The 24,058-nt window shown below is 41.5% G+C and overlaps 1 protein-coding gene across 1 annotated transcript in view; it reads left to right on the forward strand.

The window, feature by feature from the left end:
* Window positions 1–22,555, forward strand: part of PKNH_0800600 (SICAvar, type I) — a gene marked incomplete at both ends in the record, with an annotated part of 25,141 nt that extends 2,586 nt beyond the window's left edge. The window contains 10 exons of the mRNA XM_039113961.1: window positions 15,061–15,161; window positions 15,300–15,917; window positions 16,107–16,757; window positions 16,904–17,444; window positions 17,667–17,776; window positions 17,942–18,550; window positions 18,680–19,306; window positions 20,205–20,933; window positions 21,249–21,902; window positions 22,124–22,555. Coding sequence (XP_038969596.1) covers window positions 15,061–15,161; window positions 15,300–15,917; window positions 16,107–16,757; window positions 16,904–17,444; window positions 17,667–17,776; window positions 17,942–18,550; window positions 18,680–19,306; window positions 20,205–20,933; window positions 21,249–21,902; window positions 22,124–22,555 — 5,072 coding nt within the window. The remainder of the gene's footprint in view (window positions 1–15,060; window positions 15,162–15,299; window positions 15,918–16,106; window positions 16,758–16,903; window positions 17,445–17,666; window positions 17,777–17,941; window positions 18,551–18,679; window positions 19,307–20,204; window positions 20,934–21,248; window positions 21,903–22,123) is intronic.
* Between the last annotated feature and the right edge of the window lie 1,503 nt (window positions 22,556–24,058).

Consider the following 24,058-nt stretch of genomic DNA (forward strand, 5'->3'; position numbering starts at 1 on the left):
GGAAAGGAAAGGAAAGGAAAGGAAAGGAAAGGAAAGGAAAGGAAAGGAAAGGAAAGGAAAGGAAAGGAAAAGACAAAAATAAGGACATTCTTCTATTGTTAAAAGAAAAGAAGGCCGGTGATATACACAATCGGATGAATCCCAAGGGAGGATCATCAGAAGGGAAATTAAAAGAAGTCCTACAGAAAGCACAATCATGCAAAACAGGGGGTGGTGAAATGGATAACTGTCTGAAGAAGGAACTGGAAACAGCAGTAGGTAAGTAAAAATTATCTAAGGAAGTAATGTTTCATGTTCTAAGGGAGCAATATTTCATGATCTGAGTAAGTAAGGAAGTAAGGTTCAGGGTTCAGGGTTCAGGGTTTAGGATTCAGGTTTTAGGGTTCAGGGTTTAGGGTTTAGGGTTTAGGGTTTAGGGGTTCAGGGTTTAGGGTTTAGGGTTTAGGGTTCAGGGTTTAGGGTTTAGGGTTCAGGGTTTAGGATTCAGGGTTTAGGGTTTAGGGTTTAGGGTTTAGGGTTCCGGGTTTAGGGTTTAGGATTCAGGGTTCCGGATTCGGGGTTAAGGTTTTATGTTCTGAGGGAATAGAGTAAGGTTGAGGGTTTAGGGTTCAGATGTTAGCATGTAAGGTTTGGTGGTCTGAGGGAAGTAAGGTTTGGGGTTCATGGTTTAGGGTTCATCGTCCATGTTTCAGGCTTCCAGTGTTTAGGGTTTAGGGTTCAGGGTTTACGGTTCAGGGGTTCAGGGTTTAGGGTTTAGGGTTCAGGGTTCAGGGTTTACGGTTCAGGGGTTCAGGGTTTAGGGTTCAGGGTTCAGGCTTCAGGGTTTAGGGTTTAGGGTTCACAGTTTAGGGTTGAGGGGTTAATTTTAATGGTTCCGGGTTTAAGGTTCACAGTTTTTTGTTTAGGTTTGGCGGTTTAGGTTTGACGGTTTAGGTTTGACGGTTTAGGTTTGACGGTTTAGGTTTGACGGTTTAGGTTTGACGGTTTAGGTTTGACGGTTTAGGTTTGACGGTTTAGGTTTGACGGTTTAGGTTTGACGGTTTAGGTTTGACGGTTTAGGTTTGACGGTTTAGGTTTGACGGTTTAGGTTTGACGGTTTAGGTTTGACGGTTTAGGTTTGACGGTTTAGGTTTGACGGTTTAGGTTTGACGGTTTAGGTTTGACGGTTTAGGTTTGACGGTTTAGATTTTATGATTTCAGCGTTTAAGGTTTAGTGCTTAGGGTTTAGGTTTAGGGCTCAGGTGTTAGGTTTAGGGATTAAGGTTTGTGTTTGCCATGTACATGTGTAAGATTTCGCATTTTGAGGTTGCGGAATTTAATATTTTGCGGTGTATATGTGTAGGATTTCGTATTTAGGTTGCGGTATTTATAATATTTTACGGTGTATATGTGCAAGATTTCGCATTTTTAGGTTGCGGGATTTATAATATTTTACGGTGTATATGTGTAAGATTTCGTATTTAGGTTGCGGGATTTATAATATTTTACGGTGTATATGTGTAGATTTCGCACTTCAGTTTGCAGGATTTTATATTTTACGGTGTATGTGTAAGATTTCGTATTTAGGTTGCGGGATGTAATATTTTTCGGTGCATATGTGTAAGATTTCGAATTTAGGTTGCGGGATTTATAATATTTTACGATGTACATGTGTAAGATTTCGTATTTAGGTTGCGGGATTTATAATACTTTACGGTGTATATGTGGGATTTCGTATTTGTAGGTTGCGGGATTTAATATTTTACGGTGTATATGTGTAAGATTTTGCATTTTCAGGTTGCGAGATTTATAATATTTTACGGTGTATATGTGTAAGATTTCGTATTTAGGTTGCGGGATTTAATACTTTACGATGTACATGTGTAAGATTTCGTATTTAGGTTGCGGGATTTATAATACTTTACGGTGTACATGTGTAAGATTTTGCATTTTCAGGTTGCGGGATTTATAATATTTTTACGGTGTATATGTGTAAGATTTCGTATTTAGGTTGCGGGATTTAATATTTTACGGTGTACATGTGTAAGATTTTGCATTTTCAGGTTGCGGGATTTATAATATTTTTACGGTGTATATGTGTAAGATTTCGTATTTAGGTTGCGGGATTTAATATTTTAGGTGTATATGTGGGATTTCGTATTTGTAGGTTGCGGGATTTAATATTTTACGGTGCATATGTGTAAGATTTCGAATTTAGGTTGCGGGATTTATAATATTTTACGGTGTATATGTGTAAGATTTCGTATTTAGGTTGCGGGATTTAATACTTTACGATGTACATGTGTAAGATTTCGTATTTAGGTTGCGGGATTTATAATACTTTACGGTGTATGTGTAAGATTTCGCATTTAGGTTGCAGGATATAATATTTTTACGGTGTATATGTGTAAGATTTCGCATTTTTAGGTTGCGCGATATAATATTTTTACGGTGTATATGTGTAAGATTTCGTATTTAGGTTGCGGGATTTATAATATTTTACGGTGTACATGTGTAAGATTTCGCATTTTTAGGTTGCGCGATATAATATTTTTACGGTGTATATGTGTAAGATTTCGTATTTAGGTTGCGGGATTTATAATATTTTACGGTGTACATGTGTAAGATTTCGCATTTTCAGGTTGCGGGATTTAATATTTTACGGTGTATATGTGTAAGATTTTGCATTTTCAGGTTGCGGGATTTATAATATTTTTACGGTGTATATGTGTAAGATTTCGCATTTTTAGGTTGCGCGATATAATATTTTTACGGTGTATATGTGTAAGATTTCGTATTTAGGTTGCGGGATTTATAATATTTTACGGTGTACATGTGTAAGATTTCGCATTTTCAGGTTGCGGGATTTAATATTTTACGGTGTATGTGTAAAATTTCGAATTTAGGTTGCGCGGATTTAATATTTTACCGGGTGTATATGTGTAAGATTTCGCATTTAGGTTGCGGGATTTATAATATTTTACGGTGTATATGTGGGATTTCGTATTTAGGTTGTGGGATATAATATTTTACGGTGTGTATGTGTAAGATTTCGTATTTAGGTTGCGGGATTTATAATATTTTACGGTGTACATGTGTAAGATTTCGCATTTTCAGGTTGCGGGATTTAATATTTTACGGTGTACATGTGTAAGATTTTGCATTTTCAGGTTGCGGGATTTATAATATTTTTACGGTGTATATGTGTAAGATTTCGTATTTAGGTTGCGGGATTTAATATTTTAGGTGTATATGTGGGATTTCGTATTTGTAGGTTGCGGGATTTAATATTTTACGGTGCATATGTGTAAGATTTCGAATTTAGGTTGCGGGATTTATAATATTTTACGGTGTATATGTGTAAGATTTCGTATTTAGGTTGCGGGATTTAATACTTTACGATGTACATGTGTAAGATTTCGTATTTAGGTTGCGGGATTTATAATACTTTACGGTGTATGTGTAAGATTTCGCATTTAGGTTGCGGGATATAATATTTTACGGTGCAAGTGTAAGATTTCATATTTAGGTTGCAGGATATAATATTTTTACGGTGTATATGTGTAAGATTTCGCATTTTTAGGTTGCGCGATATAATATTTTTACGGTGTATATGTGTAAGATTTCGTATTTAGGTTGCGGGATTTATAATATTTTACGGTGTACATGTGTAAGATTTCGCATTTTCAGGTTGCGGGATTTAATATTTTACGGTGTATATGTGTAAGATTTTGCATTTTCAGGTTGCGGGATTTATAATATTTTTACGGTGTATATGTGTAAGATTTCGCATTTTTAGGTTGCGCGATATAATATTTTTACGGTGTATATGTGTAAGATTTCGTATTTAGGTTGCGGGATTTATAATATTTTACGGTGTACATGTGTAAGATTTCGCATTTTCAGGTTGCGGGATTTAATATTTTACGGTGTATGTGTAAAATTTCGAATTTAGGTTGCGCGGATTTAATATTTTACCGGGTGTATATGTGTAAGATTTCGCATTTAGGTTGCGGGATTTATAATATTTTACGGTGTATATGTGGGATTTCGTATTTAGGTTGTGGGATATAATATTTTACGGTGTGTATGTGTAAGAATTAGTATTTAGGTTGCGGGATTTAATATTTTACGGTGTATATGTGGGATTTCGTATTTGTAGGTTGCGGGATATAATATTTTACGGTGCAAGTGTATGATTTCGCATTTAGGTTGCGGGATATAATATTTTACGGTGCAAGTGTAAGATTTCATATTTAGGTTGCGGGATTTATAATATTTTACGGTGTATATGTGTAAGATTTTGCATTTTCAGGTTGCGGGATTTATAATATTTTTACGGTGTATATGTGTAAGATTTCGCATTTTCAGGTTGCGGGATTTAATATTTTACGGTGTATATGTGTAAGATTTTGCATTTTCAGGTTGCGGGATTTATAATATTTTTACGGTGTATATGTGTAAGATTTTGCATTTTCAGGTTGCGGGATTTATAATATTTTTACGGTGTATATGTGTAAGATTTCGTATTTAGGTTGCGGGATTTAATATTTTACGGTGTGTATGTGTAAGAATTAGTATTTAGGTTGCGGGATTTAATATTTTACGGTGTATATGTGGGATTTCGTATTTGTAGGTTGCGGGATATAATATTTTACGGTGCAAGTGTATGATTTCGCATTTAGGTTGCGGGATATAATATTTTACGGTGCAAGTGTAAGATTTCATATTTAGGTTGCAGGATATAATATTTTTTGATGTATATGTGTAAGATTTCGCATTTTTAGGTTGCGGGATATAATATTTTACGGTGTATATGTGTAAGATTTCGTATTTTTAGGTTGCGGGATATAATATTTTACGGTGTATATGTGCAAGATTTCGCATTTTTAGGTTGAGGGATTTATAATATTTTACGGTGTATGTGTGTAGGATTTCGTATTTAGGTTGCAAGGTTTCAAGGTGTAAGAACAACAATATATGGCCTGGTATTTAGATGTATTACGGGAAGATTCTTTCTTTTTTTTTTTTTTTTTCCAAGAACAAATAATAAGAAAAAAAAAAAAATTTTTTGTTCTGAAAAAAAAAATAATAATGTTCTCAAAAAAAAAGAAGAATTTTTTTTTTTTTTCTATAAACAGAAGGTGTGTTTTCACCAAAAAAAAAAAAAAAAAAAAATTGGAAAAATGTGGGGAGATTGTGGGGTATTAGAAGTCAGATTCCGGGTTTAGGAGCAAGTTCTCAAGGTGTCAGAATTCGGATTCCGGGGTTAGGAGAAAGGTGTCAGGGTGTTAGAACTTAGATTCCGGGTTTAGCAATAAGTTTTTAGGGGTATCAGAATAAGGTTGTAGGGGTGTCAACAGTCAGATTCCGAGTTTAGGAATAAGGGTCGTAAGAGTGTTTGAATAAGGTTGTAGGGATATTAGAATACGGCTGTAGGGTTATTGGAAAAAGGTGGTTGGGTTGTTAGAATAAGGTGGTAAGGGTGTTAGAATAATGTTGTAGGGGTGTTGGAATAAGGTAGTAAGGGTGTTAGAATAAGATTCCCGGTTCAGGAAGAAGGTCTTAGGGGTCTAAAAATAAGGATTCCGGGTATAGGAGTAAGGTTGTAGGGTACAGGAGTAAGGTTGTAGGGTATAGGAGTAAGGTTGTAGGGTATAGGAGTAAGGTTGTATGGTATAGGAATAAAGTTGTAAGGGTATTAGAATAATGTTGTTGGGGTGTTAGAATAAGGTGGTAAGGGTGTTAGAATAAGGTTGTAGGGGTGCCAGAATGAGGTTGATGGGGTGTTGGAATGATGGTTCCATAGGTGTTGGAATGATGGTTCCATAGGTGTTGGAATGATGGTTCCAGGGGTGTTAGAATAAGGTTACAGGGGTGTTGGAATAATGTTTTAGGGGTATTAGAATAAGGTGATAAGGGTGTCAGAATAAGGTGGTAAGGGTGTCCGAATAAAGTTATAGGGGTGTTAGAATAAGGTTGTAAGGGTGTCCGAATAGGGTCTTAGGGTTGTCAGAACAGGGTCTTAGGGGTGTCAGAATAGGGTCTTAGGGGTGTCAGGATAAGGTCTTAGGGGTGTCAGAATAACGTTGTAGGGGTATAAGAAGAAGGTTGTGGGGGTGTCACAATTCAGATTCCTCGTCTAGGAGTAAGGTGTCAGCGTGTAGGAACTTAGATTCCGGGTTTAGGAGGAAGGTGTCAGGGTTTCAGTTGTCAGATTCCGGGTTTAGGAGTAGGGTTCCGGGTTTAGGAGTAGGGTTCCGGGTTTAGGAATAAGGTTCTACGGTATAGGAGTAGGGTTCCGGGTTTAGGAATAAGGTTGTACGGTATAGGAGTAGGGTTCCGCGTTCAGGAGTAGGGTTCCGCGTTCAGGAGTAGGGTTCCGGGTTTAGGAGTAGGGTTCCGGGTTTAGGAATAGGGTTCCGGGTTTAGGAGTAGGGTTCCGGGTTTAGGAATAAGGTTGTACGGTATAGGAGTAGGGTTCCGGGTTTAGGAATAAGGTTGTACGGTATAGGAGTAGGGTTCCGCGTTCAGGAGTAGGGTTCCGGGTTTAGGAGTAGGGTTCCGGGTTTAGGAGTAGGGTTCCGGGTTTAGGAGTCGGGTTCCGGGTTTAGGAGTCGGGTTCCGGGTTTAGGAGTAGGGTTCCGGGTTTAGGAGTAAGGTTCCGGGGTTCCGGAGTAGGGTTCCTGGTTTAGGAGTATAGTTTCAGGGTATAGGAATAAGGTTCCGGGTTTAGGAGTTGGGTTCCGGGTTTAGGAGTAGGGTTCCGGGTTTAGGAGTGGGGTTCCGGTTTTAGGAGGAAAGTTGTCAGGGTGTAAAAATGTAGATTCCGCGTTTTGGACAAAGGTGTCAGGGTGTTAGGACTTAGATTCCGGGTTTAGGAGGAAGGTTTAAGGGGTGTCAGTAATAAGATTCCGGTTTTAGGGGGAAAGTTTCAGGGTGTAAGAACTTAGATTCCGGGTTTAGGAAGAACGTTTAAGGGGTATAGGAAGAGGGTGCGGGTTTAGGAGTAGGGTTCCGGGTTTAGGAGTAGGGTTCCGGGTTCAGGAGTAGGGTTCCGGGTTTAGGAGAAAGGTGTCAGGGTGTTAGAAGCAGGATTCCGGATTTAGGAGTAGGGTTCCGGGTTTAGGGGTAGGGTTCCGGGTTTAGGAGTAGGGTTCCGGGTTTAGGAGTAGGGTTCCGGGTTTAGGAGTAAGGTTCCAGGGTTTAGGAGTAAGGTTCCAGTGCTTAGGAGTAGGGTTCCGGTTTTAGGAGTAGGGTTCCGGGTTTAGGAGTAGGGTTCCGGGTTTAGGAGTAGGGTTCCGGGTTTAGGAGTAGGGTTCCGGGTTTAGGAGTAGGGTTCCGGTTTTAGGAGTAGGGTTCCGGGTTTAGGAGTAAGGTTCCAGGGTTTAGGAGTAGGGTTCCGGGTTTAGGAGTAGGGTTCCGGGTTTAGGAGTAGGGTTTCGGGTTTAGGAGTAGGGTTCCGGGTTTAGGAGTAAGGTTCCAGGGTTTAGGAGTAGGGTTCCGGGTTTAGGAGTAGGGTTTCGGGTTTAGGAGTAGGGTTCCGGGTTTAGGAGTAGGGTTCCGGGTTTAGGAGTAGGGTTCCGGGTTTAGGAGTAGGGTTCCGGGTTTAGCTTTAGCTTCTTTAGGGGGGGAAAGGAAAAACTCCTCGCAGACAGAAACCGGATACTACGTAAGAACCGGATGGTATGAACTGGATGGTGGGAACTGGATGGTATGAACCGGATGGTAGATTCCGGATGGTAGAAAGCAGATGGTAGAAACCGGATGATAGTAACCGGATGTTAGAAACCGGATGGTATGAACCGGAGGAGTATGAACAGGATGGTAGTAACCGGATGGTATGAACTGGATGGTATGAACTGGATGGTAGGTACCGGATGGTATAAACCGGATGGTAGTGACGGAATGGTAGTAACCGGATGATAGTGAGCGTGCGGTAGTAACCGGATGGTGGGAACTGGATGGTAGAAACCGGATGGTATGAACCGGACAGTAGGGACCGGACGGTAGAAACCGGATGGTAGGTACTGGATGTTATGAACCGGATGGTATGAACCGGATGGTATGAACCGGATGGTATGAACCGGATGGTATGAACCGGATGGTATGAACCTGATGGTATGAAGCGGATGGTATGAAGCGGATGGTATGAAGCGGATGGTATGAAGCGGATGGTATGAACAGGATGGTATGAACCGGATGGTATGCTCCGGATGGTATGAACCGGATGGTATGAATAGGATGGTATGAACCGGATGGTATGCTCCGGATGGTATGAACCGGATGGTAGAAACCAGATAGTGGGAACAGGATGGTACGAACCCGATGGTATATACCGGATGGTAGGAACAGGATGGTATGAACCGGATGGTATGAACTGCATGGTATGAGCCGGATAGTATAAACCGGATGGTATGATCCGGATAGTATGAACCGGATAGTATGAACCGTATAGTATGAACCTGGATGGTATGAACCGGATGGTATGAATCGGATGGTAGGAACTGGCTGGTAGTAACCGGATGGTAGGTACCGGACGGTATGAACCGGATGGTAGGAACCGGATGGTATGAACCGGATGTTAGGAAGTGGATGGTAGTAACCGGATGGTATGAACTGGACGGTATGAACCGGATACTACACACTAACTTGATGGGATGAACGGAATGGTATGAACCGGATGGTATGAACTGGATGGTGGAGACTGGATGGTGGGAAGTGGATGGTGGGAACTGGATGGTGGAGACTGGATGGTGGGAAGTGGATGGTGGGAAGTGGATGGTGGGAAGTGGATGGTGGGAAGTGGATGGTGGGAAGTGGATGGTGTGAACTGGATGGTATGAAATGGATGGTATGAATTGGATGGTATGAACCGGATGGTAGGAACCGGATGGTAGTGGCCGGATGATGGGAAGCTCGATGGTAGTAACCGGATGGTATGAACCGGATGGTATAAACCGGATGGTATGAACCGGATGGCAAGGAAGCATCCCAGCATCCCTCCCGGGAGGGGTAGGTAAAACTCCTCGAAGACGAAGACAGGACACGACACACTAACCGCATGGTCGTTACTTGATGGTGGTAACGGGATGGTACGGACGGGATGATAGTAACCGGATGGTATGAACCTGACGGTAATGACCGGATGATGGGAAGTGGATGGTAGGTACCGGATGGTATGAACCGGATGGTAGTAACCGGATGGCAGGGACGCATCCCAGCATCCCTCCCGGGAGGGGTAGGTAAAACTCCTCGAAGACGAAGACAGGATACGACACACTAACCGGATGGTCGTTACTTGATGGTGGTAACGGGATGGTACGGACGGGATGGTATGAACCGGATGGTATGAACCTGACGGTAATGACCGGATGATGGGAAGTGGATGGTAGGAACCGGATGGTATGAACGGGATGGTAGGAACCGGATGGTATGAACCGGATGGTATGAACCGGATGGTATGAACCGGATGGTATGAACCGGATGGTATGAACCGGATGGTATGAACCGGATGGTATGAGCCGGATGATGGATACTGGATGGTGGAGACTGGATGGTAAGGAACTGGATGGTATGAACTGGATGGTGGAGACTGGATGGTATGAACCGGATGGTAGGTATCGGATGGTAGTAACCGGATTGTGGGAATTGGATGGTGGAGACTGGATGGTATTAACGTGATGGTAGTAACTGGATGGTGGGGACTGGATCGTATGAACCGGATGGTGGGAACTGGATGGTGGGAAGTGGATGGTGGAGACTGGATGGTGGGGACTTGATGGTGGAGACTGGATGGCAGAAAGCGGATGGTATGAACCGGATGGCAGGGAAGCATCCCAGCATCCCTCCCGGGAGGGGTAGGTAAAACTCCTTGCAGACAGAGGCCGGATGGCAGGGAAAGGCAAACCGGATACTACACAGACCAATACGAAAAGAAAAAGGAGAAAAAGAAAAAAAAAAAAAAAAAGAAAAATTCAGATTCAGGGTTACACAATACAGGTTGTAGGAGTGTTAGAGTAATGTGGTAGGGGTCTCAGTATAAGGTTGCTGGGATGTTAGAACAAGGTAGTAGGGGTATCAGAATAAGGTTTTAGGGGTATTGGAATAAAGATTGCAGGGGTGTTAGAATAAGGTTTTAGGGGTGTCAGAAATGAGATTCCGGGTTTAGGATGAAAGTGTCAGGGTGTTAGGACATAGATTCCGGGTTTAGGACAAAGATGTCAGGGTGTAGGAACTTAGATTTCGGCTTTAGGACAAAGGTGTTCGGGTGTTAGGACTTAGATTCCGGGTGTAGGACAAAGGTGTCAGGGTGTAAGAAAATAGATTCCGGGTTTAGGAGGAAGGTTGTAGGGGTGTTGCAATGAGGTTTGGAGGGTATAGGAGTCAGATTCCGAGTTTAGGGGGAAGGCTGTGAGGGTGTCAGAAATTAGATTCCGGGTTCAGGAGGGAGGTTTCAGGGTGTTAGAACTTAGATTCCGGGTTTAGGGGGAAAGTTGTACGGGTGTTAGAAGCAGGATTCCGGATTTAGGAGTAAGATTCCAGGGTTTAGGAGTAAGATTCCAGGGTTTAGGAGTAAGATTCCAGGGTTTAGGAGTATTAGGGTTTAGGGTTTAGGAATAGGGTTCCGGGTTTAGGAGTAGGGTTCCGGGTTTAGGAGTAGGGTTCAGGGTTTAGGAGTAGGGTTCCGGGTTTAGGAGTAGGGTTCCGGGTTTAGGAGTAGGGTTCCGGGTTTAGGAGTAGGGTTCCGGGTTTAGGAGTAGGGTTCCGGGTTTAGGAGTAGGGTTCCGGGTTTAGGAGTAGGGTTCCGGGTTTAGGAGTAGGGTTCCGGTTTTAGGAGTAGGGTTCCGGGTTTAGGAGTAAGGTTCCAGGGTTTAGGAGTAGGGTTCCGGGTTTAGGAGTAGGGTTCCGGGTTTAGGAGTAGGGTTTCGGGTTTAGGAGTAGGGTTCCGGGTTTAGGAGTAAGGTTCCAGGGTTTAGGAGTAGGGTTCCGGGTTTAGGAGTAGGGTTTCGGGTTTAGGAGTAGGGTTCCGGGTTTAGGAGTAGGGTTCCGGGTTTAGGAGTAGGGTTCCGGGTTTAGGAGTGAGGTGTCAGGGTGTTAGGACTTAGATTCCGGGTTTAGGGCAAAGTTGTCAGGGTGTAACAACCTAGATTCCGGGTTTAGGAGGAAAGTGTCAGGGTGTTAGAACTTATATTCCGGGTTTAGGAATGAGGTTGTAGGGGTGTTAGATGTCAGATTCCGGGTTGAGGACAATGGTGTCAGGGTGTTAGAACTTAGATTCCGGGTTCAGGAGGAAGGTGTCAGGGTGTAAGAACATAGATTCCGGGTTTAGGAGGAAGGTGGCAGGGTGTTAGGACTTAGATTCCGTCTTTTGGGGGAAGGTTGAAGCGCTGTTAGGAATTAGATCCCGGGTTGAGGACAATGGTGTCAGGGTGTTAGAACTTAGATTCCGGGTTTAGGAGGAAGGTGTCAGGGTGTTAGGACTTAGATTCCGTCTTTTGGGGGAAGGTTGAGGCGCTGTTAGGACTTAGATTCCGGGTTTAGGAGGAAAGTGTCAGGGGTGTTAGAAGTCAGATTCCGGGTTTAGGAGGAAGGTGTCAGGATGTTAGAACTTTGATTCCGGGTTTAGGAGGGAGGTGTCAGGGTGTTAGAACTTAGATTCCGGGTTTAGGAGGAAGGTGTCAGGGTGTAAGAACTTAGATTCCGGGTTTAGGAGTAGGGTTCCGGGTTTAGGAGGAGGGTTCCGGGTTTAGGAGTAGGGTTCCGGGTTTAGGAGTAGGGTTCCGGGTTTAGGAGTAGGGTTCCGGGTTTAGGAGTAGGGTTCCGGGTTTAGGAGTAGGGTTCCGGGTTTAGGAGTAGGGTTCCGGGTGTAGGGGTAGGGTTCCGGGTTTAGGAGTAGGGTTCCGGGTTTAGGATTAGGGTTCCGGGTTTAGGATTAGGGTTCCGGGTTTAGGATTAGGGTTCCGGGTTTAGGAGTAGGGTTCCGGGTTTAGGGGTAGGGTTCCGGGTTTAGGAGTAGGGTTCCGGGTTTAGGAGTAGGGTTCCGGGTTTAGGAATAGGGGTCCGGGTTTAGAAGTAGGGTTCCGGGTTTAGGAGTAGGGTTCCGGGTTTAGTAGTAGGGTTCCGGGTTTAGGAGTAGGGTTCCGGGTTTAGGAGTAGGGTTCCGGGTTTAGGAGTAAGGTTCCAGGGTTTAGGAGTAAGGTTCCAGGGTTTAGGAGTAAGGTTCCAGGGTTTAGGAGTAAGGTTCGAGGGTTTAGTAGTAAGGTTCCAGGGTTTAGAAGTAGGGTTCCGGGTTTAGGAGTAGGGTTCCGGGGTTTAGAAGTAGGGTTCCGGGTTTAGGAGTAGGGTTCCGGGTTTAGGAGTAGGGTTCCGGGTTTAGGACAAAGGTGTCAGGGTGTATGAACTTAGATTCTGGGTTTAGGACAAAGGTGGCAGGGTGTGAAAACTTAGATTTCCGGTTTAGGAGGAAAGTGTCAGGGTGTTAGAACTTAGATTGCGGGTTTAGGAGGAAGGTGTCAGGGTGTTAGAACTTAGATTCCGGGTTTAGGAGTAGGGTTCCGGGTTTAGGATTAGGGTTCCGGGTTTAGGAATAGGGGTCCGGGTTTAGAAGTAGGGTTCCGGGTTTAGGAGTAGGGTTCCGGGTTTAGGAGTAGGGTTCCGGGTTTAGGAGTAGGGTTCCGGGTTGAGGAGTAGGGTTCCGGGTTGAGGAGTAGGGTTCCGGGTTTACGAGTAGGGTTCCGGGTTTAGGGTTTAGGGTTCAGGGTTTAGGAGTAGGGTTCCGGGTTTAGGAGTAGGGTTCCGGGTGTAGGGGTAGGGTTCCGGGTTTAGGAGTAGGGTTCCCGGTTTAGGAGAAAGGTGTTAGGGTGTTAGAACTTAGATTCCGCGTTTAGGGAGACTGTTTCAGGGTGTTAGAACTTAGATTCCGGGTTTAGGAGTAAGGTTGTAGTGATGTTGGAATAAGGTTGTGGGGTATGGGAGTAAGGTTGTGGGGTATGGGAGTAAGGTTGTGGGGTATGGGAATAAGGTTGTGGGGTATGGGAGTAAGGTTGTGGGGTATAGGAGTAAGATTGAAGGGTATTGGAATAAGGTTTTAGGGGTATAGGAGTAAGGTTTTAGGGTATAGGAATAAGGTTTCAGGGTTTAGGAGTAAGGTTTCAGGGTATAGGAATAAGGTTTCAGGGTTTAGGAGTAAGGTTCAGGGGTCAGCTTTATCTACTTCAGGGGGGAGGGGAAAAACTCCTCGAAGACAAAAACCGGATACGACACAACAACCGGACGGTAGAAACCGGATGGTACACACCGGATGGTAGACACCGGTTGGTATGAACCGGATAGTAGGAACTGGATGGTTGGAACTGGATGGTGGAGACTGGATGGTGGAGACTGGATGGTTGAGACTGGATGGTGGAGACTGGATGGTGGAGACTGGATGGTACGAACCGGATGGTATAAACCGGATAGTATGAACAGGATGGTATGGACCGGATGGCAGGGACGCATCCCAGCATCCCTCCCGGGAGGGGTAGGTAAGACTCCTCGAACACAAAGACCGGATACGGCACCACAACCGAATGGTGCACTAATCGGATGGTGGGAACTGGATGGATAATAACCGGATGGTATGAACCGGATGGTAGGAACCGGATGGTGGGAACTGGATGGTAGAAACCGGTTGGTAGAAACCGGATGGTAGGAACCGAATGGTGGGAAGTGGATGGTGGAGACTGGATGGTGGAGACCGGATGGTGGAGACTAGATGGTGGGAACTGGATGGTGGGAACTGGATGGTGGAGACTGGATGGTGGAGACTGGATCGTACGAACCGGATGGTGGAAGCTGGATGGTGGAGACTGGATGGTGGAGACTGGATGGTATGAACCGGATCGTGGAGACTGGATGGTGGAGACTGGATGGTGGAGACTGGATGGTGGAGACTGGATGGTGGAGACTGGATGGTGGAGACTGGATGGTGGAGACTGGATGGTGGAGACTGGATGGTGGAGACTGGATGGTGGAGACTGGATGGTGGAGACTGGATGGTGGAGACTGGATGGTGGAGACTGGATGGTGGAGACTGGATGGTGGAGACTGGATGGTGGAGACTGGATGGTGGAGACTGGATGGTGGAGACTGGATGGTGGATACTGGATGATCGGAACAGGATGGTGGAGACTCGATGGTATGAACCGGATGTTGGGAACGGGATGGTATGAACCGCATGGTGGAAAGTGGATGGTAGGTACTGGATGGTGGAGACCGGATGGTGGGGACTGGATGGTGGAGACTGGATGGTATGAACCAGATGGTGGGAACTGGATGGTGGTAACTGGATGGTATGAACCGGATGGTAGACACCGGATGGTGGAGACTGGATGGTAGTAGCCGGATGGTATGAACGGGATGGTAGTAATCGGATGGTGGGGACTGGATGGTATGAACCGGATGGTAGAAAACGGATGGCAGGGACGCATCCCAGCATCCCTCCCGGGAGGGGAGGAAAAACTCCTCGAAGACGAAGACCTGATACTATACACCAACCGCATGGTAGTAACCGGATGGTAGGTACCGGATGGTAGGTATCGGATGGTAGGTACCGGATGGTAGGTACCGGATGGTAGGTATCGGATGGTAGGTACCGGATGGTAGGTATCGGATGGTAGGTACCGGATGGTAGGTACCGGATGGTAGGTACCGGATGGTAGGTATGGAATAGTGGGAAGTGGATGGTGGGAAGTGGATGGTGGGAACTGGATGGTGGAGACTGGATGATGGGAACTGAATGGTGGGAACTGGATGGTGGGAACTGGATGGTGGGAACTGGATACTACACCAACCGGATGGCATATAAACCTCATACTTAGAACAAACTAGACGGAAAAAAATGGAAAAAATTTTTCATCGATTGTGAATGACATACATTTACTTAATCTACATAAATACATACAACATACAACATACAACATACAACATACAACATACAACATACAACATACAACATACAACATACAACATACAACATACAACATATATACACATGGCACTTTACATGTCCTGTTAATCCTTCTTTTCTTCTTTTCGCAGCTAAGGTATGCATGGAAGACAGCAACAACAAGTCATTCTGTGAGCGCTTGCAATGTGCAAGAGATTATTGGAAATTGACGGATGGGAACGGCAAGAGCAACGTAAGCAAGGGGAAAGACTGTTCATATATACATATAAGTACATATATGTATATATATATTCATATATACGTATGTATATATATATGTACATATGTATATATATGTATGTACATATATATACCTTCCCTGTCTATATAGAAGGATTTCTGGGAAGAAGAAGTCAAGAAGAAGCTGGGAGAACTCTTTACTGATGCGCCTACTAGTAGTAGTAGCACGACTTCTGACCATTGCGACAAGGCTCCAGGCTTAGATAATGCAAATAGAGCAGCATGCAAACTGTTTACTGCTAAATTAGAACTTGTGTACAAAAATCAAAGTAGTGGCAAGGACAAATTTTCTGATCAAATTATACAATGTCTTTTATTAAAAGAATATGCTAAAAAATTAAAAGACGAAGCACAAAAAAAAGGGTATTGTAGCATAGATAATGGTTTGCAGAAAGCTTTTGAAAAAAGTAAGGACTTTATGCAAAATGGAACATCTCAATGCGGAGCTCCTAATGACAATAAATGTTTTGAATGTAAATGGACCGACACCACTAAGGACGAACTTGACAAATGTCCCATTAGCAATGGCCAAAGCACCAATGGGAACGTAAAGACGAAAGTGGATGAATTGCTCAAAGACAACCCCCAAACGAAGGAGGACCAAATACAACAAACCGTGACTGATATGCATAATAAAAGTACCTTCTGTGAACGAGTAAATTGTGCCGTGAATTGGTATAAGACCAACGGGGGACACGGGACTGGACAGGTAAGTGGGCACACACGCCACCTGGTTGGGTAGTAAAGGAATGGCAGTTACATATGCACATATGCATATACACTTACATATATACATACATGTAGACAAATGTATACATACATATATATACTTATATATGTATGTATATGTGTACATATACATATATATATATATATATACATATTACTTCACTTGTAGGATGGATTCTGGAACACGGAGATACAGAAGTTGTGGCAAAAATTATCCGACGCCATGACCACAGAGGGCAAAAAGGATCAGGGTGGATGTGATGAAATAAAAGAAAATGGCACCCTCAGACAAGCAACTCCTTCTGAAAAGGCGGCATGCAATTTTTTGCATGCCGGTTTTGAAAAACTGAAGCAACTTTCAGAATCCGCAGCGTCTAAAAGCGGAAACGGAAAAATTTTGGATAAGGACCCACTGTTAAGACAAACAGTGGGTTGTTTACTTCTTAAGGAATATGCAAAAAAAATGAAAAGTACATCGACTTGTCTTATCGAATCAGGAATAAAAGAAGCTTTTGAGGTTGGTGATAAAGTTCTTAAGAGTACTTGCAATGGTGCCAATAGCAAGGGACCCTGTGTCCCTTGCCAATGGAATGAAAAAGACCATGAAAGTTGCGAAATTAGCACGAACGTTAATGGAGGAAAGGAGCCTGTTGAGAACAAATTGAAGGACATCGTCAAGGAAGACAGCGAACCAGTAAAGGAAGGAACGAAAGCAGTAAATAACCTAACATTGTGCCAACGCTTTCAATGTGTATCTGAAAGATGGTTAAAAGACGTCAGAAAGAAGGGGAATGGCAAACCCCTAACAAAAGACGACTGGGTAAGGAAATAAACATTACACATGGATACCTATATATGTACATATATATACATATAAATACATGTGTACACTTACATGTATACGCATACATATATATATATATATATATATATATATATATATATATATATATATTTTACTTGTAGGATGATGTATGGGAAGAAGTCAAAAAGGAAATACCGAAACTTCGCAGTGCCCTCGGCAGTGCCACAACTACGACGAATGGAGATCTAGATAAACACTGCAACGGGCTCCCCGGAGGGAAAGGGAAGGAGGCTTGCCTCCTTATAGCAGCAGGATTAAAAAGCCCCTACAATATCGACAACGGCACCGGCACCGGCGGTGCCGTTGACGCATCGTTCCAGAGAACGATGCGTTGTGTTCTATTAAATGCCGTTGCAGATAGACTGATGGGCCTGCGATGTAAAGAGGAAAGGAGTGTAGTGGAAGGGATAAAGAAGGCATTTGAGACGGAGAATGAAAATATTAAGAATAGCAGTAACGGTTGCAATACTGATGATAAATGTTTTAAGTGTGAGAGATTTACGGACTATAAAAATTGCACAGTTAGAGAAAAGAGCACCACATTGGAAGTAACGATGTTAAAAGACAAAGTAGATGAAGTGCTCAATAAGGACGGAAAGGCAGAAATGGAAAAAATTGAGGCCCAAGCTATAAAGGACATATGTAAGTAGACACCACTACAAAATTCTTGTACCCCCCCAATAACAAATATATTTGCCACCATCCATTTGCAAAAACAAAAACAAAAATACAAAGACAAAAATAAAAATAAAAACAATAACATTATATGTATGTACATATATATATATGTATATGTATATATGTATATGTGTATATGTATATGTATATATATACATGTATGTGTCTATGTCTGTGTCTGTATAGGTAAACCATGTACTGGGGATAACGGAAAGTCCCTATGTGATCAACTTAGTTGTGTAGCAAAGAAATGGGGAGAAAGGAATAACAAGTCCTCAAACAGAAACGTTACCTGGGTAAGGAATGTGTTGTCGCGGTTGTAGTCATGGTTTAGTGTGATTATGGGGGAATGGAAACCATAACAATAATAATAACATCAATAACATCGACAACATGTATGTATATACGTATATATGTATGTACGTATGTATGTATATATATATATCCCGTTCTATGTTTAGGATGACATGAAGAGAGACTTTGAAGCAGAATTAAATTCACTCCTAAGTGCCGTGAAGACAAAGCAGAACGCTGTTGCCGGCTATTGCAAGGGCAATGGTGGCGCCGGCTGGGAAGCCGGCGCTGCAAAAGAAGCTAATGAAACTGCTTGCAAGCTTGCTGCAGCAGGGCTGCATCATATTTCCACTATTCAGGAATCTCACTCCACGAGTCAGTATAAGCCTCATGATCACCAAGAGTTCAAACAATTCGCCTCTTGCTTAATGTTAAAGACTTTTGTAAAAGAAATGAAAAAAAGGAGCCATATTTGCGACATAGAACCCGGCATAAAGGCCGCAACTCAAGCATGGAACGAAATTAAAAAAAATTGCACAAAGCAACCTTGTATTGACTGCAATTTGAAGGACGACGACATGAATGATGACACCTGCACCATAGGGAAAAAAAATGTCAATGTGAAGGAGAAATTGAATGACTTACTCGAAGGCAGTAACTATAGGACCAGCGTCAATGAAACCCTCTCCGCAATAACTAAAACAGACCAACCGGGGGCACCACTCTGTAATCGTCTCGAATGTTTAGCATCCCGAGTAAACTCATCTACTAATCAGGTACGCAATGAGGGAAGGACAAATATACATATAAGTACATATATACATATACATAGATGTATATATGTATATATGTATATATGTATGTATATATATATATATATATTATACCACCACCACCTTATACAGGACAAATTTTGGAATGAGGATGTGAAGAAATTGTGGGATGAATTGTCACAAGCAATGACGAAGGCAAATGGCGCAAGCATAAACGGAGGATGTAATAAGATGGATGATAATGACAGCAGAGAACCCACCACCCCTGAAAGGAAGGCATGCCAATATCTTTCAGCAGGTTTCAACCAACTAAAACTGAGTTCACATTCCAACGGCAGCAGCTACACCATTCTGACCAACCCATCGTTGAGACAAACAGTGGGTTGTTTCCTTCTAAAAGAATATGCAAAAAAAATGAAGGACAAATCGAAATGTCTTATCGAATCAGGAATAAAAAAAGCTTTTGGTTCATGGAATCCAATTACTAATGGACCATGCACGAACGGTAGTTCGTGCATTGAATGTAAATGGGATGATAACGAATATGAAAGTTGCAAGGTGAACATTACCGCAAGTGGCAACCAAACGGAGAATGCAAAGACCAAAGTTCAAGTCATGGTGGAGGACAACACCTTAACTACCACCATGGAACAAGTGAACAAAACCGAGTCTTTATGTGACAAACTCAAATGTGCCGCACCGAATTGGTTCAAAAGGCAGAAGGAAGATTCAACGAATAGTGGAAAGACGAAGACTTGGGTAAGTATTACTACCAACGAACACAACCATCTTATCACCACAACACTAAGGGGGTAGAAAGAAAAAAAAAAAAAAAAAAAAAATTCACATTGCGGGTGTTGGAATAACGTTGTATGGGTATTAGAATAAAGTTGTGGGGTGTTAGAATAACGTTGTAGGGGTGTTGCAATAAGGTTGTAGGGGTATTAGAATAACGTTGTAGGGGTGTTGGAGTGATGTTGTTGGGGTGTTGGAATGATGTTGTGGGGGTGTTGGAATGATGTTGTTGTGGTGTTGGAATGATGTTGTTGGGGTGTTGGAATGATGTTGTTGTGGTGTTGGAATGATGTTGTTGTGGTGTTGGAATGATGTTGTTGGGGTGTTGGAATGATGTTGTTGTGGTGTTGGAATGATGTTGTTTGGGGTGTTGGAATGATGTTGTTGGGGTGTTGGAATGATGTTGTTGTGGTGTTGGAATGATGTTGTTGGGGGTGTTGGAATGATGTTGTTTGGGGTGCTGGAATGATGTTGTTGGGGTGCTGGAATGATGTTGTTTGGGGTGTTGGAATGATGTTGTTGGGGTGTTGGAATGATGTTGTTGGGGTGTCAGAAGTCAGATTCCGGGTTCAGCAGTAAGGTTGTACGGGTATTAGAGTAAGGTTTTAGGGTATAGGAATAAGGTTTTAGTGGTATAGGAATGAGTTTTCAGGGTTTAGGAGTGAGGTTCCGGGGTTAGCTTTAGCTACTTTAGGGGGATGGGAAAAACTCCTCGCAGAGAGGGACCGGATACTGTACTAACCGTATACTACACCAGCCTGATACTACACCAACCGGATACTACACACCAACCAGATGGCACCCTAATCGGATACTACACAACCTACTAACTGCATATATTAACTTTTCTGTTTTTTTACAGTGTGACTTTTGGGATAGGGCTGTTAAGGAGGCACTGACGAAGCTGTTCGAAGAAATCGAGAAGAATGGAAAGGACAAATCAAAGCATACTAATGGTCCATGTAAAAATTTCGGTGATGGTAATCCACATAGTGTTGAAAGAAAAGCATGTAATCATATCACAGCAGGTTTAGACTACATTAACCAGATTTCGAATGGTGCTACTACATCCCAGTCTAATGGTCAAGACAACCAACTGCTCCATGGAGCAGTTGGTTGTATTGCTCTTAACATGTACGCTGATCAAATAATTAATGAAGCGAAAGAGAAATGTCCCATTGATGAGGAAAAAATAAATGAAATGTTTAAAAAATGGAATGATCAAAATAATAAGGGTTCTTCGCCTTCGCCTCTATGTAATGGTGGTAATAATGGTTGTTTTCAATGTAAGAGAGAACAAATTTCTGCTGATTGCCAGCTGAGCGTCGAAGACGCTCTGGTGGCAACATCATCACCAAGTGGACAAAATTGCCCTAATGACAACGACAAAAAAGATGTTAAAAAACAAATGGACAATCTCCTCAACAACGAAGACCAATCCAACCCCAACTCCATTAACAACACCATGCAAAAAACATTCTCCGAAATCACTAAAATGGACCACAATTTCTGTACTCAAGTCCAATGCGCAATCAAACAAAAATTGAAGATCAAAAATGGACAGTCAGGTGTAACGACCACACCTAAGTGGGTAAGGGCGGTAGACAGCTGCATATATACATATATATATACGTATGTATATGTATGTATATACACATATATGTATGTATATATGTATATGTGTATGTATACATATACATGTATTTATATATGTAAGTGTATATGTATATATGTAAGTGTATATGTATATATGTATATGTATATGTATATATGTATATGTATATGCATATGTATATGTATATGTATATATGTATATGTATATTTATATGTATATGTGTATACATATGTGTATACATATACATATATTTTTTTTTCTTTCCCTCCTTCCTTCTTCTTTTATGATCAGGAAAACATCGAAGATGACGCCAAAGGCGTATTAGCGAAACTTCTAGAACAAATGACGAAACCTACCAATCAGGAGAAGGTTTCCATATACTGCAATGACACCAACAACAAATGGGATAAACTTAGCACTAAAGAAAAACAAACAAATAGAGCATCTTGTTTGCTTTTTGCTGCAGGATTAAAGCACATTTATGGCCGTCCTAACGGCCACAAGTTGGGCCCTGTTAATGGCTCATCGTTTGAACAAACGATGGGTTGTTTATTTCTTAAAGAGTATGCAAAACAATTAAAGGACTTGGCAAAAGAGAAGAGAAAAGGACATAGTTGGGTACATCCCTATTGTAGCATAGATAAGGGCATAACACATGCTTTTAATAAAAGTAAAAACATTATGGAAGACACATCTCCATGCAAAAATAATATCAATTCTTGTTTTGAATGCAAATGGGCCAATAACGATTATGGTAATTGCAAAATTGGCGATGACAAAATAGAGGACGAAGTGAAACCACTACTCCAATCGAAAGAAACCCATATGCAACAAACTTTAGAGAATACAGTCTGTCCCATCCTTCTTACGGATATCCTTACCCCTTTTCTTCCTTTGGCCCCTGTCTCTATTGGCCTTTCTGCTATGGCTTATTACCTTTGGAAGGTAAGATAAAAAAAAAAATATATATATATATTTTAATGGACAAAATTAATTGTTAAAAGGAAAAAAAAAAAATTTTAATGGTTAAAGGAAAAAAAAAAATTTTTTAATGGTTAAAAGGAAAAAAAAAAAAGAATAAAAAAAAAATGTGTAAAAAGAATATTTCACAATCTTCTTAGCAAAAATATCCTCTCATTTTTTTTTTTTTTTTTTTTTTTTTGTAGTATTTTGGTCCTCTTGGTAAAGGAGGACAACGTTTCCGAAGATCTCCTGCTGAAATACGCGGTCCATCAGTACAGGAACAAGTCCTTGATCATGTGCAACAAGATAGTTCACATGAATATCAATTGGTGAAGGAACGCAAACCTCGTTCTGCTCCAACAAGAACGAAACGTTCTGGTCGCGCGAATCGTCGAACGATTATTGAAATTCATTTTGAAGTGTTGGATGAATGTCAAAAAGGGGACACACAATTGAACCAGAAGGATTTTCTGGAACTTTTGGTTCGAGAGTTTATGGGAAGCGAATTTATGGAAGAAGAAGAACAGGTTCCTAAGGAAGAGGTTCTTATGGAAGGGGTTCTTATGGAAGGGGTTCCTATGGAAAGTGTTCCAATGGAACGTGCTCCAATTTTAGGTTCCGTGTTTATGGTTTAGGGTTCACAGTTTAGGGTTCACAGTTTAGGTTTCACAGTTTAGGATTCACGGTTTAGGGTTTAGGGTTTAGGGTTCACGGTATAGGTTTATTGTTTAAGGTTAAAGATATAAATTAAAAGTTTCACTCTGTGAGAATGAAGACATTCTTTTGAGGAGTGTGAAATGGATGAAAGCCTTCATTGATAATGTGTTATATATATATCATTTTATTAAAAAGAACAGACACACACACACAAATAATTTTGACTTAGTGTCTTGATAAGGGAAAAATATATATGTTTGGAATGTAAATTATTTTGGGAAGAAGAAATATTGTTTTCATTCCCTTTTTGTCCTTTTTTAATTATGTTATAAACAGACATAAGGAGTTAGAATATTCATGTTATTTCTTATTCTTTTTAAACTTCTTTTATTTTTTTTTTTTTTCCTTTTTATTTTTTCTTTAAAAAAAAAAAAAAGAAGAAGAAAAAGAATGATTCTTTCTTCCACATTTATTTATTATTTTGTTTGCAACTTTTTTTTTTTTTTTTTTTTCTTGGGGTGATAGGACACCTTTTGTTTATACAAAAAAAAAAAAAAAAAACATTCTTTTTCTTTTAAGAACACTTTAATTTTTTTTTCCTTTTTATTTGTTCTTGAAAAAAAAAGAAAAAAAAAAAAAAGATTTTTTTCTTCCATCTTTATTTCTTATTTTGTTTGTAACTTTACTGAACATCTAAAGTGTTCATTAAATTTTTTTTGTTACAGAATTTTTGTTTTAATAATTTTTTATAATCTTCATTATTCTTCCATCCTCTTCCATTCTAAAGTCCAATCGTGTACCATTTGTAAAAGAAGGTTGTGCTTTTCTTCCACACTTTTTTCCGCGGAAAGCGTAATATAGTCCGCACGTCGTTGCGAACTGTTCGCAAAATAGGTTCCTCGCGAAAGATGTGTTCGCGAAGGTGTTCCCGAGAAAATGTCTTCACGAAGGTGTGTTCGCAGAGATTCCTTCCTAAGGTTAGCAATGATTTACAGAGGATCTTCGCGAGAGGTGAGCACCGCGAAGGTGCTCTCGGGAATAGGTTGGCCGAAGTTTTGCGATGATGTTCTTGCGAAAGTGTGTTCTGGCGGAGATTAATCCTCCTTTTTTATGTCATACACATCCTTTTTAAGTGTAATGCACATATGAAGAGCCGACATGAACAATGTCCTCACATGGAAGAAGAAAGCGGTGTTCTTCTTCTGTTCTTTCTTCTTTATTTCCTCTTTTTTTTTTTTTTTTCAAGAACAAATAAAAAGGAAAAAGAAAAAAAAAAAACTTTATCAACATTTTTGTCCTAATAAAGTTTCCATTCCAATGTTCAGTATGTAATAGGTATAAAAATAGCATCTTTCCTTGAACTAATTTATTTATAAGTAGAAAAATATGCACATATCCGTATGTACATAATACACATTCAGTGTTAATGTTTTATACATATGCGCCCATATATTTTCCAAGATATACATGAGAGATGCATA

Source organism: Plasmodium knowlesi (assembly GCF_000006355.2).
Source record: "Plasmodium knowlesi strain H genome assembly, chromosome: 8".
In the NCBI taxonomy this organism is placed as follows: Eukaryota; Apicomplexa; class Aconoidasida; order Haemosporida; family Plasmodiidae; genus Plasmodium; species Plasmodium knowlesi.